General features: G+C 40.8%; 1 protein-coding gene across 1 annotated transcript in view; it reads left to right on the top strand.

The window, feature by feature from the left end:
• Positions 1 to 16,717, top strand: part of bod1l1 (biorientation of chromosomes in cell division 1 like 1) — a 63,589-nt gene that overhangs the window by 38,936 nt on the left and 7,936 nt on the right. Inside the window, exons 10-11 of the mRNA XM_033025676.1 lie at positions 3,027 to 6,219; positions 10,315 to 10,388. Coding sequence (XP_032881567.1) covers positions 3,027 to 6,219; positions 10,315 to 10,388 — 3,267 coding nt within the window. The remainder of the gene's footprint in view (positions 1 to 3,026; positions 6,220 to 10,314; positions 10,389 to 16,717) is intronic.

The raw sequence follows: 16,717 nt of genomic DNA, 5'->3' as shown, positions 1-16,717 counted from the left end.
CACAATATTCCAGGTGTGGTCTCACTATGGCCCTGTACAACTGCAGGAGGACCTCTTTGCTCCTATACTCAACTCCTCTTGTTATGAAGGCCAACATGCCATTCGCTTTCTTCATTGCCTGCTGTACCTGCATGCTTACTTTCAGTGCCCGGTGACGAACAAGGACCCCCAGATCTCATTGTACTTCCCCTTTTCCCAACTTGACACCATTTAGATAATAATCTGCCTTCCTGTTTTTGCCATCAAAGTGGATAACCTCACATTTATCTGCCATGCATCTGCCCACTCACCCAACCTGTCCAAGTCACCCTGCATCCTCATAGCATCCTCCTCACAGTTCACACTGCCACCCAGCTTTGTGTCATCTGCAAATTAGCTAATGGTACTTTTAATCCCTTCATCCAAATCATTAATATATATTGTAAATAGTTAATATATATTATAAAATGATCACCAATGCGTCCACGATTTCTAGAGCCACTTCCTTAAGTACCCTGGGATGCAGACCATCGGGCCCTGGGGATTTATCAGCCTTCAGTCCCATCAGTCTACCCAACTCCATTTCCTGCCTAATGTAAATCTCCTTCAGTTCCTCCGTCACCCCAGATCCTCTGGCTGGTACATCAGGAAGACGGATCCAAAGTACCTGTTCAACTCATCTGCCATTTCCTTGTTTCCCATAATAAATTCACCCTTTTCAGTCTTCAAGGGTCCAACTTTGGCCTTAACTAGTTTTTCCTCTTCACATACCTAAAGAAGCTTTTACTATCCTCCTTTATATTCTTGGCTAGATTACCTTCGTACCTCACCTTTTCTCTCCGTATTGCCTTTTTAGTTATCTTCTGTTGCTCTTTAAAAGTTACCTAATCCTCTGGCTTCCCGCTCATCTTTGCTATGTTATATTTCTTCTCTTTTGTTTTTATACTCTCTCTGACTTCCCGTGTCAGCCACGGTAGTTCAGTTGGAATCTTTCTTCCTCTTTGGAATGAACCGATCCTGCACCTTCTGTATTATTCCCTGAAATACCTGCCATTGTTGTTCCACTGTCATCCCTGCTAGGGTATCTTTCCAGTCAACTTTGGCCAACTCCTCCCTCATGGCTCCATAGTCCCCTTTGTTCAACTGTAATACTGACACCCATGGGCGGAAATCCCGGGGTGGGGGGGGGGGGAGAGAGGGGAAACGCTTAAATCTTTCAAAAGCCACAATATGGTAAATACCACTAAATAAAACTGAAGCAAATAAAGGCAAACAGAAGAACTAGCCTTGGAGGAGAGAGAGAGAGAGAGAGAAAACAACACACGTAAACTTTTCACAAACTAACAAAAACATACATAAAGAAACATTTGATGGGAGGAGATAAAATTGTTAGTTGTCATGCACACTTGCCATCGGGCTGCCAGGCAATTGTGTCCCCCCCCCCCCCCCCCCCCCGCATGTTTTATAAGCGATTTCCGCCCGGTGTACCCTTCTCACTTTCAAATTGTAGAGTAAGACTTACCATATTATGGTCACTACCTCCTAATGGCTCCTTAACCTCAAGTTATATCCGGTTCATTACACAACACTAAATCCAGAATTACCTTCTCCCTGGTGGGCTCCAGTACAAGCTACTCTGAGAATCCATCGCGGAGGCACTCCACAAACTCCCTTTCTTGGGGTCCAGTACCAACATGATTTTCCCAGTCTACCTGCATGTTGAAATCTCCCATAACAACCGTCGCATTACCTTTACGACATGCCAATTTTAACTCTTGATTCAACTTGCACCCTATATCCAGGCCACTGTTTGGGGACCTGTAAACAACTCCCATTAGGGTCTTCTTACGCTTACAATTCCTCAGTTCTATCCATACTGACTCTACATCTCCTGATTCTATGTCACCCCTCGCAAGTGACTGAATTTCATTCCTCACCAACAGAGCTACCCCACCCCCTCTGCCCACCTGTTTGTCTTTTCGATAGGACGTATACCTTTGAACAGGTGAAAATAAAAGATCATACCTTATCTTTTTATTTCCACTCTGTTTCCTCGTCAAAGCCAGAGCCTTCAACTTATGGACCAGTCCTATCTTTTCTCCATAACTATTTAAACAATTAATAGAATTATAACCATTAGTCCCAAAATGTTGCCCAACTTACATTTCAGCCACTTGCCCTGCATTTCCCATTGGCGATCCAGTTATGCCCCGTTTCAATATATCAAGATAACTTTTCTGGATGCACATAACTAATCAATATCAGGGAAATGAAAACCTCTACTATTAGAGCCCTATTACTATGAGTCATAGTCATACAGCACAAAACAAACTCTTCGGCCCTTCTTCTCCGTGCTGACCAGGTTGTCCCATCCAAAGAGTGCTATATGCCTCTGCCTGGCCTACATCCCTCTAAACCTCTCCTGTCCATGTACCTGTCCAAATGTATTATTATCACTGCTATCTGCAAACTTCCTAAATAGTTGTCCTCTAATTCCCGAAGACTATTCGGGGGCTTATAGTACAATCACATCAAAGTGATCACCACTGCCTTATTTCTCATGTTGCACCCTTACTATGAGTCATAATCATACACCATGCAGATAATCCCACAGGACTATCCCTGGGGAAGTTCTTTCCAATTAATAAAGCAACTCCATTTTGCTCTCGCCTCTATCACGACTGTAGCATCAGTACACCAGAACATTGAGCTACTGGTCCTGCCTGTCCCTCAACCATGTTTCCACAATAGCTATAATGTTGAAGATCCATGTACCTATCCATGTCCTGAGTTCATCTGTCAGGTTTGCTTTAAAATAAATGCAGTTTTGCCTATTAGACCTTCCTTGCTCCCTGTCCTGCTCTTGCTAATCCAGGCTACCACATCTTACTTGGAGTTATGGTGCTGAACTAATGCAAGTAATTTAAGTTCCATATTATAATGATTATACACATGACATTTGTTTGACTTAGTACTTGCAAAAAATAGAATAATATTAAAGTAACCTATTTACTGATTACAAATTCTTCTCAATGTTTCTTTTTCAGAACAAGGAAAAAGCTTTTGCTTCTTGCACTTCTAAAGACTCCAAGAATGCGCAGTCCACAGATCAGTCACTCGGATCTGTTCAGATACTTTCGGAGTTTAGCCAGTCCAATAGTGAAAGAAACAACCATTTAAAAAATGATCACGAGTCTAGTCAAAAGCAACCAAGAAACAATGATTCAGATGTGGGCAGATTGGATATGTCTGGAGTAAATAAGCTTGATGACTTTGGATTAGAGGAAAATCTTACAGATTCGTCAAAGCACAAAGATGAGATGAAACATGTAAAACAAAGTGGGGAAGTAATGTCTGAAAGCAGCCCTTGGACACATGATGTTCATATTGACGCTGATCAAAAGCAGGAATCTGCTTTAGAGGACAATGTCACAACCAGCTGCCATCAGGTTATCTTATCGCGTGACAGCAAAGCTCTAATTTCTTCAACAGATTCTGCAGAATTACCAATAAAAGAACATGGTCAAGATGTCAAATCTAGGGACCACTCAAAACTAAAAGAAGAAAAAGGGAAAGAAAAGAAATATACTGCTGAAAGCTCCGGGCCAAAGTCTAGGGAGCATACACAGGAAGATACAAAGGGTCATGAGAAAAACAAAGAAAAAAGAAATGAATCTGAATGCATGCGGCCAAAGTTCAAAGAAAACTCACAAGATGATGTGAAATCCAGTGAAAAATGGAAAGAAAAAAGAAATGATTCTGAAAACTCATGCTCCAAATTCAAGGAAAGCATACATGAAGATGCTAAAAGCAGAGAAAAGAAAAATGATTCTGAACATGGTCGAACTAAATCTAGGGAAAATACTGTAGATGAGAAAAGCCATGAGAAAGGTAAAGACAAGAAATACATGTCTGAACGCTCTCGATCATTATCTAAGGAAGGCTTCCAGGAGGACATGAAAGGTAATGAAAAAGTAAAAGAAAAGAAAGGTGAATCTGGGAACTCCCGATCAAAATCCAGAGAGAAATTGCATGATGACACAAGAAGTCATGAGAAAGTTAAAGAGAATCAAAATGAATCTGGAATCTCTCGGTCAAAATCAAAGGAAACTGTACAGGAGGATGTTCGAAATAAAGATAAACAGAAGAACTTTGAAAATTCACGGTCAAGATCAAAGGAAGATTTGCAAGAAGATAAAGCAAGGGAGAAGAAAATAGGAAAGAGAAGAGAATCTGAAAGCTCCTTGTCAAAATATAAGGAAAGAGTTGATGGCTCTCGATCCAAAACAAAGGAAAGCATTGAATTGTCACGATCAAAGTCCAAGGAAGATGATGAATATATTCAAAAAGGAATAGAGAAAAAGCATGATTCTGAAACTGCTCGCTTGAAATTCAAGGAACATTCGGAAATCGCTAGATCAAAATCCAGGGAAAAATTGCAGGGAGATGTTCAAAATGAAGAGAGAATAGAAAAGAAGCGTGATTCTGAAAACACTCGACCTAAGTCTAAGGATAATGTTGATGCCTCTCGGTCAAAATCCAGGGAGAAAGTGCGAGATGCTTTCCAAGGTGAAAAAAGAATGGAAAAGAAGAATAGTTCTGAAAATGCTGGTGCAAAACCGAAGGAATATTCAGAAAGCTCGCACTCAAGAGTAAAAGAAAAGGTGCGAGATTCTGCTCAGGGCACTTTGAAAGGAATTGACAAGAAGCATGACTTTAAAATCAGACATTTTGAAAAATCACGTTCAAAATCCAAAGAAGACTTGCAGGAAGATAACACAAAGAAGATGGAAAGAAAATGCGAATTTGGAAGTACTCGGCCCAAGTCTGGGGAACGCTCTGAACATTCACGATCAAAATCTAAGGAGCATTCTGATGGTTCCCGATCAAAACACAAAGACAGGGTGCAAGAAAATATTCAAATCAATGAAAAAGGAACGGACAGGAAGCACAAATATGAAAATACTCTTTCAAAATCCATGGAACATTCTGAAACATCTCACTCAAAATCCAGTGAGAAAGGAAAGGAAAACATTAAGGACTGTGAAAAAGGAAAATTAAAGAAGAATGATTTACAAAACTTTCAATCTAAATCTAAAGAAATTTCTGAAAATATGCAAGCAAAGTCCAAAGAAAAAATACAAGGCGATTGGAAAGGATTAGAGAAGGATGATGTTGAAAATATTGGGTCATGTTCTAAGGATCAAGTGCAAGATCTTCAGGGTAATGTGATTTTAGAAGAAAAAGCGATTAAGTCGCCAACTGCTATGTCCAAGCCTGAAACAATGGAAGATGAACAAAGCAGAGAGAAGAACACTAACTTTATAAATGTGGCAAACAATGAGGAGCAGACAGAAATTGCCAAAAGTAATGAAACAGACGAGATAAATAAAGTGGGGAATGATCAGTCAGGATCCAAAGCTCACCTGAAAACAAATATTAAAAGTAATGAGATAGTAGAAGAAAAAAATGATATTCAAAGTTTGGAATTAAAAGAGAATCATTTGGAAGAAAATGAAATAAGTGATACAAAAGAAAAATCTGAAAATACGCTGTCAGGATCAAATGAAGATCAAACTGATGAGATTGATGATAAAAAACAAACTGAAACAGAAAATTCCCAGTTGAACTCAAAAGAGAGCATATCAGATAGTAAGGAAATTCTGCACAACACTCCAGGAAATTTAGTGGACGTAGAAAGTTTGATAAAAGCTGAAGACAAATTAGAGGAAAGAACAAAAGTCTTTGAAGATGAAAAGAATGAAGCGGGACCTTTGAAAGATATAAACATGGGAGAAAAGGAGATTGAAATTGTACAAAACACTGAATGTAAAACATTTTTAGATAAAGAACAAAGTAAAAAAATAGCTCATGACCAATTCGTAAGACCAAATAAGGTAAATATTCCTCCAAATGTGGAACAACATGAATCTTTAAATACCCCTTGTGAGACCATTTCCCCTGGTACACCAACAATGAATGATGCTGGGCTTCTCCATTCAATTGCTAATAAAGCACAGTTTGTTCATTATGATCCTTCTTCACCGGCTACTCCAACACTCGATGAAACTTTTAGCTATGAGGCACCTTCTAGTGTACCGGAATCTGTTGTGCCCTCTGTGGAAAGTCCTGGAGAGCAAAAGGCTCATAGTTCAGAAAATGTTGCAGAAGAATTGGGTGACAAGCATCAAGATGAAGAAATGGACTCCAAATGCGATCCTTCAAAAGTGGAGTCACAAGGTAGCCAAGAAGTCTTCAATCATGAAATGCATGAACCATTAAACCATTTAATGTTCAAAAAATTGTTAATTTGCGATTTTTTTAGAGTTCTTGGAACATTCAATATATTCTAACAGCAGTGGAAAATTAGAATGTATTAGAGTTTCTTCAGTTCAGATGTTCTTGATTGTTCTTTCCCCTTCTGTGTATTTGTGAAAGCAAACTTTCAATGAGTTGTAGGTAGAGTCATGCTGTCTATATTTGTGGAATATTTATTCATTCTGCTATTATTTTAAACTTCCTGTTTGGCATTTGTTTTTAAACCTGAGCAGAAGAAGCATCCACAACTGAGAAGACAAACCTGATAACATAACAGATTTCACGGTTCAAATTTTGAAAAGTTCAGGATAAGCTAAGCAGCTTCCCCCATAGCTCATGATAGATGCCCTTGACTGATCTCAGTGTGATTTTTGTTTTGTTTTTTTTGTTTTGTTGCATCAACTAAATTTTATATATATATATATATATATCAACTAAATTATATATACTAAATTATCAACTAAATTATATATATACACATCAACTAAATTATATATTTATTTATTTATCTATTTGTCTATTTATTTATCTATTTATTTATTGACTTGGCGAAGGCTGTGCATAGAATGATTTATTTACAGTGGGCCTCCAGATAGATAGAAACATGAGACTGCAGAGGCTGGAATCTTGCGCAAAAAGTTGTACTGAAGGCATTCAGCGGGTCACGCAGCAGTTGTCGAGGGAATGGAAAGATGGTGCTTCAGGTCGGAACTCTTTAGACTGGAGTAGAGGGAAGTAAACGATACGAGAGGTGGAGTGGAGCAAAACTGTGATCAAGGTGATGGGTGATAGAAGTGTGCAGAGGGGTGTGATTTGCAGATGAGATGGTGACAAAGGCTGGGGGTGAAAAGGAGACAAAAGTGTGTTGTAAGGAAAGAAGACGAGTGAAATGTAAAGCCAGAGGAAGGGGTATGGGTGGAATGGATGGGGAGAAGGGGAGAAGGGGATAAAAGGGAAATGGGCTAACTAGGAGGTGGAAGAATTGGGAGATGAGCGAATAGAGGCAAAAGGGGCAGGGTGACCAAGGTGGTATGAGATATACGGAGGAGGCGGAAGGGGCAGGGTGACCGGGATAAGAGAGTGACGCCATAGAAAAACAGCATCTTTAATCATATGTGATAGGAGTAGAATTTGGTCATTCGGCCCATCAAGTCTACTCCTGATCTATCTTTCGCTCCGAACCCCATTCTCATGCCTTCTTCGCATAACCTCTGACGCCTGTACTAATCAAGAATCCACCTCTACCTTAAAAATATCCACTAACTTTGCCTCCACGGTCGTCTGTGGCAAAGAATTCCACAGATTTACCACCCTCTGACTAAAGAAATTTCCCCTTGTCTCCTTCCTAAAAGAACGTCCTTTAATTCTGAGGCCATGACCTCTAGTCCTAGAATTTCCCGCTAGTGGAAACATCCTCTCCACTCTATCCAAGCATTTCAATATTCGTTATGTTTCAATGAGGTCTTCCTCATTCTTCTAAACTCCAGCGAGTACAGGCCCAATGCCGACAAACGCTCATCGTAGGTTAACCTCATTCCAGGGATCATTCTTGTAAACCACCTCTGGACCTTCTCCAGAGCCAGCACATCCTTCCTCAGATATGGTGCCCACAATTGTTCACAATATTCCAAATGTGGCCTTACCAGCATCTTATAGAACCTCTGCGTCACATCCCTGTTTTTGTATACAAACCCTCTTGAAATAAATGCTAGCGTTGAGTTTTCTTTCTTTACTACCAATTCGACTTACAGATTTACTTGTTGGGAATCCTGCACCAGCACTCCCAAGTCCCTATGCACCTCCAATTTCTGGATTCTCACCCCATTGAGAAAATAGTCTACGCCTTTATTCCTACTACCAAAATGCATGACTCGACACTTTGCTATACTATATTCCATCAGCCACTTCTCTGCCCACTCTCTGAACCTGTCCAAGTCCTGCTGCAGAGTCCCTGCTTTCTCTACACTACCTGCCCTTCCACCTATTTTCGTATCATCCACAAACTTAGCCACAAAGCCTTCAATCCCCTCATCCATATCATTAATATACAACGTGAAGAGTAGCGGCCCCAGCACCGACTCCTGCAGAAGTCTGCTAGTCACTGGCAGCCAACTAGAAAAAGCCCCCTTTATTGCCACTCTTTGTCTTCTGCTTTCAAGCCAATCTTCTATCCAGGCTAGTATCTGCCCTTTGATACCGTGGGCTCTCATCTTCCTTAGCAGCCTCATGTGTGGCACCTTATCAAAGGCTTTCTGAAAATCCAAGTCAACAACATCTACTGACTTCCCTTTGTCCTGCTATTTACTTCAAAGAATTCCAGCAAATTTGTCAAGCAAGATCTCCCTTCACAAAGTCATGCTGACTTTGGCCTTTGTTATCGTCAACTTCTGAACACTTCGTAACCTCATCCTTTATAATGGACTCTCTAAAATCTTACCAACCACCAAAAACAGTTTACCGGCCTATCGTTCCCACTTTTCTGCTTTACTTCTTTGTGCTGCGGGGTAATATTGCCAATTTTCCAATCATCTGGGACCACTCCTGTCTTCAATGATTCTTGAAATATCACTGTCAATACCTCCACAATCTCTAAAGCCACCTCTTTCAGAACTCTAGGGTGCAGTCCATCTTATCCACCTTCTGCCATTTCAGCTTCCATAGCACCTTCTCCCAAGTAATAGCCACTCCTAACTTCCACTCCCTGACTCTCTTGAATTTCAGGAACATTGCTGGTGTCTTCCACTGTGAAGACTGATACAAAAAAAGTGATTCAACTCCTCTGCCAATTCTTTCTTCCCCATTATCACTTCTCCTGCATCATTCTCCAGTGGTCCAACTTCCACTCTTGCCTTTTTCTTATTCGTTATATCTGAAGAATCTCTTGCTATCTTATATTATTGGCTAGTTTACCTTTATTTCATATTTTCTCCCCCTATTGCCTTTTTAGTTAACTTCTGTTGTTCTTTCAAAGCATCCAAATCCTCTGCTTCCCCTTTGCTCAGCTGCAATACCAACACATCCGATTTCACCTTCTCCCTCTCAAATTGCAGTTTAACAATTATCCACAGCCTAAAGGTATAAACATTGAATTATTTAATTTCAAGTAATAACCTCTCCTGAGTGTGTGCACATTACTCCCATCGCCAGGTCATGTTACTCCATATGCTCATCTGCCACCCCCCCCACCAACCTGTCCCAGCTCTTTGTTCTTCCATTTACCCCCCCCCCTTTTTTCCCCCTTCTCCTGTCTCTTCTATCCAGATCCCTGTGTTCAGCTTTGCATTTTACTCTTATCTCAGATCTTTTTTCTCCTTTTTATCTCTACCCTACGCCACCGTCTTCACACCAGTAAGCTCACCAGTGCTCTCTTTCTTCTTAATAATGTTCCAAACAGTTGATTTTGGTAAGCCTAAGGTTTGGCTGTTGTCTCTAACAGTTTTATTCTTGTTTCTCAGTCTCATAATGGCTTCTTTGACTTTCATTGACACAACGTTGGTCCTTATGTTGATAAACAGCAATAAAAGTTTCCAAAGGTGCTGGAAAGACTAGGAGCTGAGAGCTCTCTTATACCTGCATTAAGGGGGCATTTAAACACACCTGAGCAATTACAAACACCTGTGAAGCCATGTGTCCCAACCATTATGGTGCCCTGAAATGGGGGGGGGGGGGGGGGATTACAAATCTCAAATTGTGGAGTACAGAGGCAAATAAATAATTGATGGGTCTTTGTCCCAAACACTATGAATGGCACTGCATATCTATCACTTGCCTGCTTTGCTTCATCCCCATCTCTCTTCCAGCTTTCTCACCGCCCACTCCATGTCTGAAGGAGCTCGACCTTAAATACCATCTGACCATTCCCTCCATAGATACTATCTGATCTACTGAGTTCCTCTAGCACTTTGGGGTTTTTCCCCCCTCCATATAGATGATTATTTTGTGTGAATTTATGGTTGAGAGAATGACAACTAATAATGCTATCATAGGTTTTCTTAATGTTTTTACCCATTCATGTAGAATTGCCAGTACACCAGGATGTCCTGCCAGAAATCAACACAAGTGCCAAAAGTGAATTGAAAGATGAAGATGTTGTAAGTAGCATTTTGGAAAGTTTACAAGCCTGGAAAAAATTATATGATTTTGTGGCCCAGTCATAGGGGGTGGAACAAATGTATCTCCTCTTCCATGCGGTGTCCATCTAGTATGTTGCCTGCTTTTTCCAATAACGAGGTTATAAGAACCATTGTGCTGGCACCATTGCTTCAACTGTACCACTATCTCTATCCCATATCCTTTTTATAGTTTCCATTATCTAATATTTAACCTGTTCATACTTTCACAGTTGATAAATTGAATCAGCAATCATTTGAAACCAGTCTCCCAATTGTTTCAAAACCTTTAAAATGCACACACATGGGCAGGCCCTTCAGCCCATAATGTCCATGCTAAACATGACAAGCTAAACTTATTTTTGTCTGCAAATGATCCATATGCTCTCTCCCACCCCCCCCCCCCCCCCCAAATCCCCTGCCTGTCCAATGTGCTGATCTGAAAGCCTCTTGAATGCCACTATTATACCTGCTTCTAACAATACTCCTGACATTGCATTCCAGGCATCCACAATTTGCCCTGTGCATCTGCTTTAAAATTTGTGCCTCCCAATCTAAAGCTGTGCCCTCTAGTGTTTGACAATTCCATCTTGCGGGATAAAGATTCTACCAACCCTAACTATACCTCTCATAATTGTATATGTTTCTGTTTGGTCTCCCCTCAGTCTCTGATGTTCCTGAGAAAATAATCTATGTTTGTCCAACCTCTCCTTATAGCCAATACCTTCTAATCAGACCTGCATTCTAATTAACTTATTTTGCACCCTCTCCAAAGCCTTCACATCATTCTTGTATTGGGGCGACTGGAACTGCACACAATACTCCAATTATTGCCTAACCAATGTCCTATAAAGTTGTAAAAATAATTCCTAACTCCTATACTCAATGGCCCGATCAGTGAAGGCAAGCATACCATATGCCTTCTTTACTACTCTTATCTACTTGAATGGAATGGAATACTTTATTGTCACATGTGACTAGGCACATTGAAATTCTTCGCTACATACCCAATGTATACGAATAGCATTCTTGTTTGCCACTTTCTTTTTTTTAAATTTTTATTTATTAGAAGCAAATGTACAAAAATAGAACCAACGGCATATGAAATAATACAGTTATTGTACAGCTTCACTTTATACTTTTAGCTATAGTTGGAAGAAAAGAAAGGAGAAAAAGTGAAGTTCGCAAAGATAGAACCCCTAGACTACCAAAGTGGTGTAGCCAAAGAGTGAATAAATGAAAGAAAGAAGAGAGGAATAGAAAAAATAAGAAAAATAAAAGGACAAAAAGAGAAATAAATTAAAAAAGTGGTGATATACCTGCCTCACATCCCTCCCCACCCACCTCACCCAACCCGTAATTAGATTTAAATCCAAAGTTGTGTTGTACCATACTATCCTTGTAATAAATCAATGAATGGTGACCATGTCTTCGAAAAATGAGCTGTTTTTTCTGCCAAGACAAGTCTAATATTTTCAAGATGTAGCATCTCGGACATGTTTATAATCCACATCTTAAGAGTAGGGACTGATGTATGTTTCCAAAATTTGAGTATTAGGTTTTTTTCGCTGTTATCAAGCCATAATTAAGGAACGTCTTTGAAATAATGATAGCAGAGCAGGCTTCTGACGTACCTAGAATGATCAATTCCGTATCGGGATCCAATTTTGTATTTAGTGTTTTTGAAATGTTTTTGAAAATTCCTCTTCAAAAATGATGTGACTTTATACAAGAGACAAAGGAATGGGTTATAGTTGCTTCCTGGAGAAGACATTTATCGCAAATAGGAGATACATTTGGAAATACAATACAATACAATTCAATTTATTGTCATTTGGACCCCTTGAGGTCCAAACGAAATGTCGTTTCTGCAGCCATACATTACAAACAAATAGACCCAAGACACAACATAATTTACATAAACATCCATCACATTGCTGTGATGGAAGGCCAAAAAAACTTATCTCTCCACTGCACTCTCCCCCCCGATGTCAGAGTCAAAGTCAAAGCCCCCGGCGGGCGATGGCGATTGTCCCGCGGCCATTAAAGCCACGCCGGGTGATGCAAGGTCGCACACCGGGTTCTTGATGTTAGAGCCCCCGGCGTGCGCTCGCAGAGTCCCGCAGCCATTCCAAGCCGCGCGGGGCGATGGTGTAAGGCCCCGCTCCAGGAGCTCTTCAACCCCGCAACTCGGGCGGGAGAAGTCGCCGTTGCGGGAGCCCTGAAAAGCGGTCTCCCTCCAGGGACCCGCGGGCTCCCGGTGTCGCCGTCCGCCAGACCCGCAGTTGCAGCCTCCGAATCTCCGGGGGTCAGGTCGCAGCAGCGTCCACCACCGCTCCACCCGCTCTGGACTCGGCCAGCTCCGCGACGGTGAGGTGAGTAGTCGGCACCAGAGCCCCCGATCTTGCTGTTGGAGGCCGCTCCTCGTTGCAGCCCCAACGACAACGGAGACCCGACAAAGAAAAGGTCGGGTCTCCCGTGCAGGGAGAGATTTAAAAGTTACCCCCACACCACCCCCACCCCCCACACACACATACCCCAACAAAAAATAACAAAAACTACATAAAAACATAAACATAAAATAATAAAAACGCAGACGGACTGCAGAGGCCGCTGCTGACGAAAGTCGCGCCGCCCACCGAAAGATCTTATTCAGTTTAGACTTTCAATAATAGAGTCTGTACAGTATTTTAAATTGAATTAACGAATGCCTAACGTTAATCGAACAATTGTGTATATATAGAAGGTTTTCCTCCCATCTGTCTTTTAGAATTTTTAGGCCGAGTTCATCTTCCCAAGCTCTTCTAATTACTTCTGACGATGGGTTTCTATATTTAAAAGGGTGTTAATCAGATATGATATTAACTTGTTTGAATCCGAGTTTCTATTCATGCATTCGTCTAGTGTGTCTGGCAGTAAAGATTGGTAGTCTTGGGTATATGATTTCAGATAGTCTCGAATTTGAAGATATCTAAAATATTGACTACCTTTCAGGTGATATTTCGACTGTAATTCTTGAAATGAGAGAAGAGTTCCTATCTCATAAAGGTCTCCGAGTTTTTTGATTCCTAATCTTTCCCAATGTGTGAACGTTTTGTCTAGAATAGATGGCTTGGACGAAGAATTGGTGGCAATTGGTGAGAGAAGAGATACATTTCTCAGTTTAAGGGTTGTCTTCACTTGTCTCCAGATTCGTACGGTACTGTGGATAATCGGATTTTTCCTGTTGCCACTTTTTCCTTGTTTGCCACTTACAAGGAGTTATGGACTTGGTCCCCAAGATCCCTCTGTACATCGGTGCTCTTTATGGTCTTTTCATGAACTGGGTAATTTCCTCATATATTCGACCTCCCAAAGTGCAGCACCTCACACATGCTCAGATTAAACTCCATCTGCCATTTCTGTAGCTGATCTATATCCTGCTGTATACTTTGACAGTCATCCTCACTGTCCGCAGCTCCACCAATTTTGATGTTATCTGTAACCGTACAAACCAAACTATCTACATTTACATCCAAGACGTTTTTATATAGATCTCAAACAAAAGAGGTCCAAGCACAGATCCTGCAGAACTGCACTGGAAACAGACCTCAAGCCAGAATAACACCCATTAACCGCAACTATTCTGTCCTCTGCGTTCTACGTTCTACTGTTAACAATCACGTAGGGAGGACAGTTACAGCAACCTTCTGTCTTCTTTAAGTAATTTGGTTTTGAATCCAAACAACCAAGTCGCCGTGGGTCTAATGCATAGATCTCTGGTAATGCGTAGGTCTCTGGATCAGCTCATCATGAGGGACTTCATGCCTTAGCCTAGTCCATATAGGCAACATCCACTGCCCTCACATATCACCTTTGTTACCTCTTCAAAAATTGTTAATTTTTGCAAACCTATATTAATCATAACCTCTTCCATGGGGAAGAGCAAATCATTTTAAATCTTTATAATTGGATTCAACTCATAATCTAAATCTGATGAAAATTTATTGCTGCTTCAAATTTTTAGTTAATTCAAATTTGTTGCTCCTTCACCAAATTTGCTGCTTAATTTGAATTCAACCTGGTTTAAGCAGGCCAGAATTACTAACATCCCTGGCCACCCAACCTCTCCTTGCAGGAATAGATGAATGAATTCAGTGAAGACATTGACAATGTTTCCACCAAAACCATTAGCAGTTGGGTAAGTATTAAATTCATGAATTGTTGAGTCATTAGCCCAAAGACTTATTTAATCGTTGTGAAATTGACATCATTTATAACGATCTGTTTAGATGCTTTAGACGTTTTCACCCAAAGTAACCCAATTTAGCAATTTGAACGGCAAATTACTCCTACGGATTTTATTGAGATGGCTGGGTGCAAAATAAGCTGCTTCTGATGGTACTGATCCTCTGTGAAAGCAACAAAATACTATGTACAAATGGTAGTGGTTTTTGAAGTATTGCTTTGAAACTTTGTCCATGGCCTATTCTGAAGTCGCCATGTTAATAATTAACAATTCACCCGAAACCTGAATCCATTGGCAACATTTCTTCCCACTTCCATTTCACACACCAACTGCATTTTGCCATAATAGACATCACAAGTATGGGCAAACATTAACAAAAAAAATCGGAGTTCTCATTTACAACAATGAGAAACATTTTGGAGTCAGAAATATTGCTTGTCGTAACTAAAAGTAATTTGAGATTTTCATATTGGAAAGTAACTGGCTCAACAGGTTAGGAATTATTTGCCACAGAAGGCTGTGAAGGCCAAATCAGTCGATAATTTTAAGGCAGAGATATAGATTCTTGATCAGTACAGGTGTCAGAGGTTATGGGGCGAAGGCAGGGGAATGGGGTTTGGAGGGAGCGATAGATCAGCCATGATTGAATGGCGGAGTAGACTTGATGGGCCGAATGGCCTAATTCTACTTCTATCCCTTATGACCTTATGGTGATTTTCCGATTCTCGAGTTATTGCAACCAGTCCCTTTCTGAGATACTTGAGTCTACCACAGAGGTTAGTATTTAAGTGGAATTTCTTGATCCTTGTTTGGGCAACTAGACCAGGCAGTCTTGTGCTTTTGTATGGAGTTTGTACGTTCTCCCCGTGATCTGCGTGGGTTTTCTCCGAGATCTTCGGTTTTCTCACCCACTCCAAAGATGTACAGGTTTGTAGGTTAATTGGGTTGATAAAAAAATGTAAAAATTGTCCAGTATAAAATTGTCCCTCGTCCAGTGCTGAGTAATGCTCTACCTAGAGCTTTTCAGCGTTCTACATTCAGATCCAGACCTTGCTGTAGATAATTCATCTGGATTGTGATTGATTTTTTATTTTCTTGTACTAGCCACACATCCTTTGATTCCATTAATGTCCTGGAAGTCATCAATTAATTCAAAGGCACGCTTCCACAACCTTCTCAAACTTCCTTCCAAAATATACCATCCTCTGAGTGAAATTTAACCTCGTATCCCACCAAAATGACCTCCCTTATTTTGAAACTACGATCGCAGGTCAGAAAATTGAATGTCGTTAACAATTACATTTAGTTGGTTACATATACTGCTATTTGTTGGAGGTTACAACTCAGTGGGATCTAATTGAGAGTGGGGTTTTTTACGTTGTTTCAACAATTTCCATTTACCACATTTGTAAACGGGAATAGAAAAGTCACTTTCCTTGTGTGTCTGACCTGCCTCGTTGGTTTAACATGTGCAGATGAGATCTTACAGACATTTCCGATTAATTCCTGCAGGCTCCACATTGTCCCACTGAGCCCTTGCCTATTCGTTGGTGGTTAATGATTTTTCACTCATTACTTGTTCACATGCTGACTGCTCCCAGTGTTTGCCTCGACTGACTTACTACTCAGCCTGATAGTTTTCAATCATGGATGAAGATGTTTATTTATCTTAGCATGAAAGAACCAAACATGTCTGTTTTTAGACTGAGCAGATACTGCATAGTCTTGAACTGAATTTCAATATTCACACCCTGTAGAGCTATTAACAAATACTCCGTAACAATCCAACAAGTTTATTAGCATATAATAAAGTTACACTACAAGCAGGCGTCTATAAGAATAGGCAGTCGCTTCAGCACTGGAGCAGGTTAAGCATAGTTCCCGTATCTAAAGGTAGGTTTGCAAATGTGACCCGCACGCGTACAGTACAAGCTCGCATCTCCATCCTTCACCCGCGAGAACTATGAGACCGGGGGCTGTTGGAGCACCAGAGATCTGAGAGATGGGTGTGGTGAGACTGGAGACCGGGGGACCGACCGTGGTGACGAGAAAGCAGGATACATGCCGGGCGCAGACTCCGCAA

Source organism: Amblyraja radiata, chromosome 1 (genome assembly GCF_010909765.2).
Source record: "Amblyraja radiata isolate CabotCenter1 chromosome 1, sAmbRad1.1.pri, whole genome shotgun sequence".
In the NCBI taxonomy this organism is placed as follows: Eukaryota; Metazoa; Chordata; class Chondrichthyes; order Rajiformes; family Rajidae; genus Amblyraja; species Amblyraja radiata.
The sequence above is the reverse complement of the archived record's forward strand: the minus strand, read 5'-3'. Positions and strand labels throughout refer to the sequence as shown.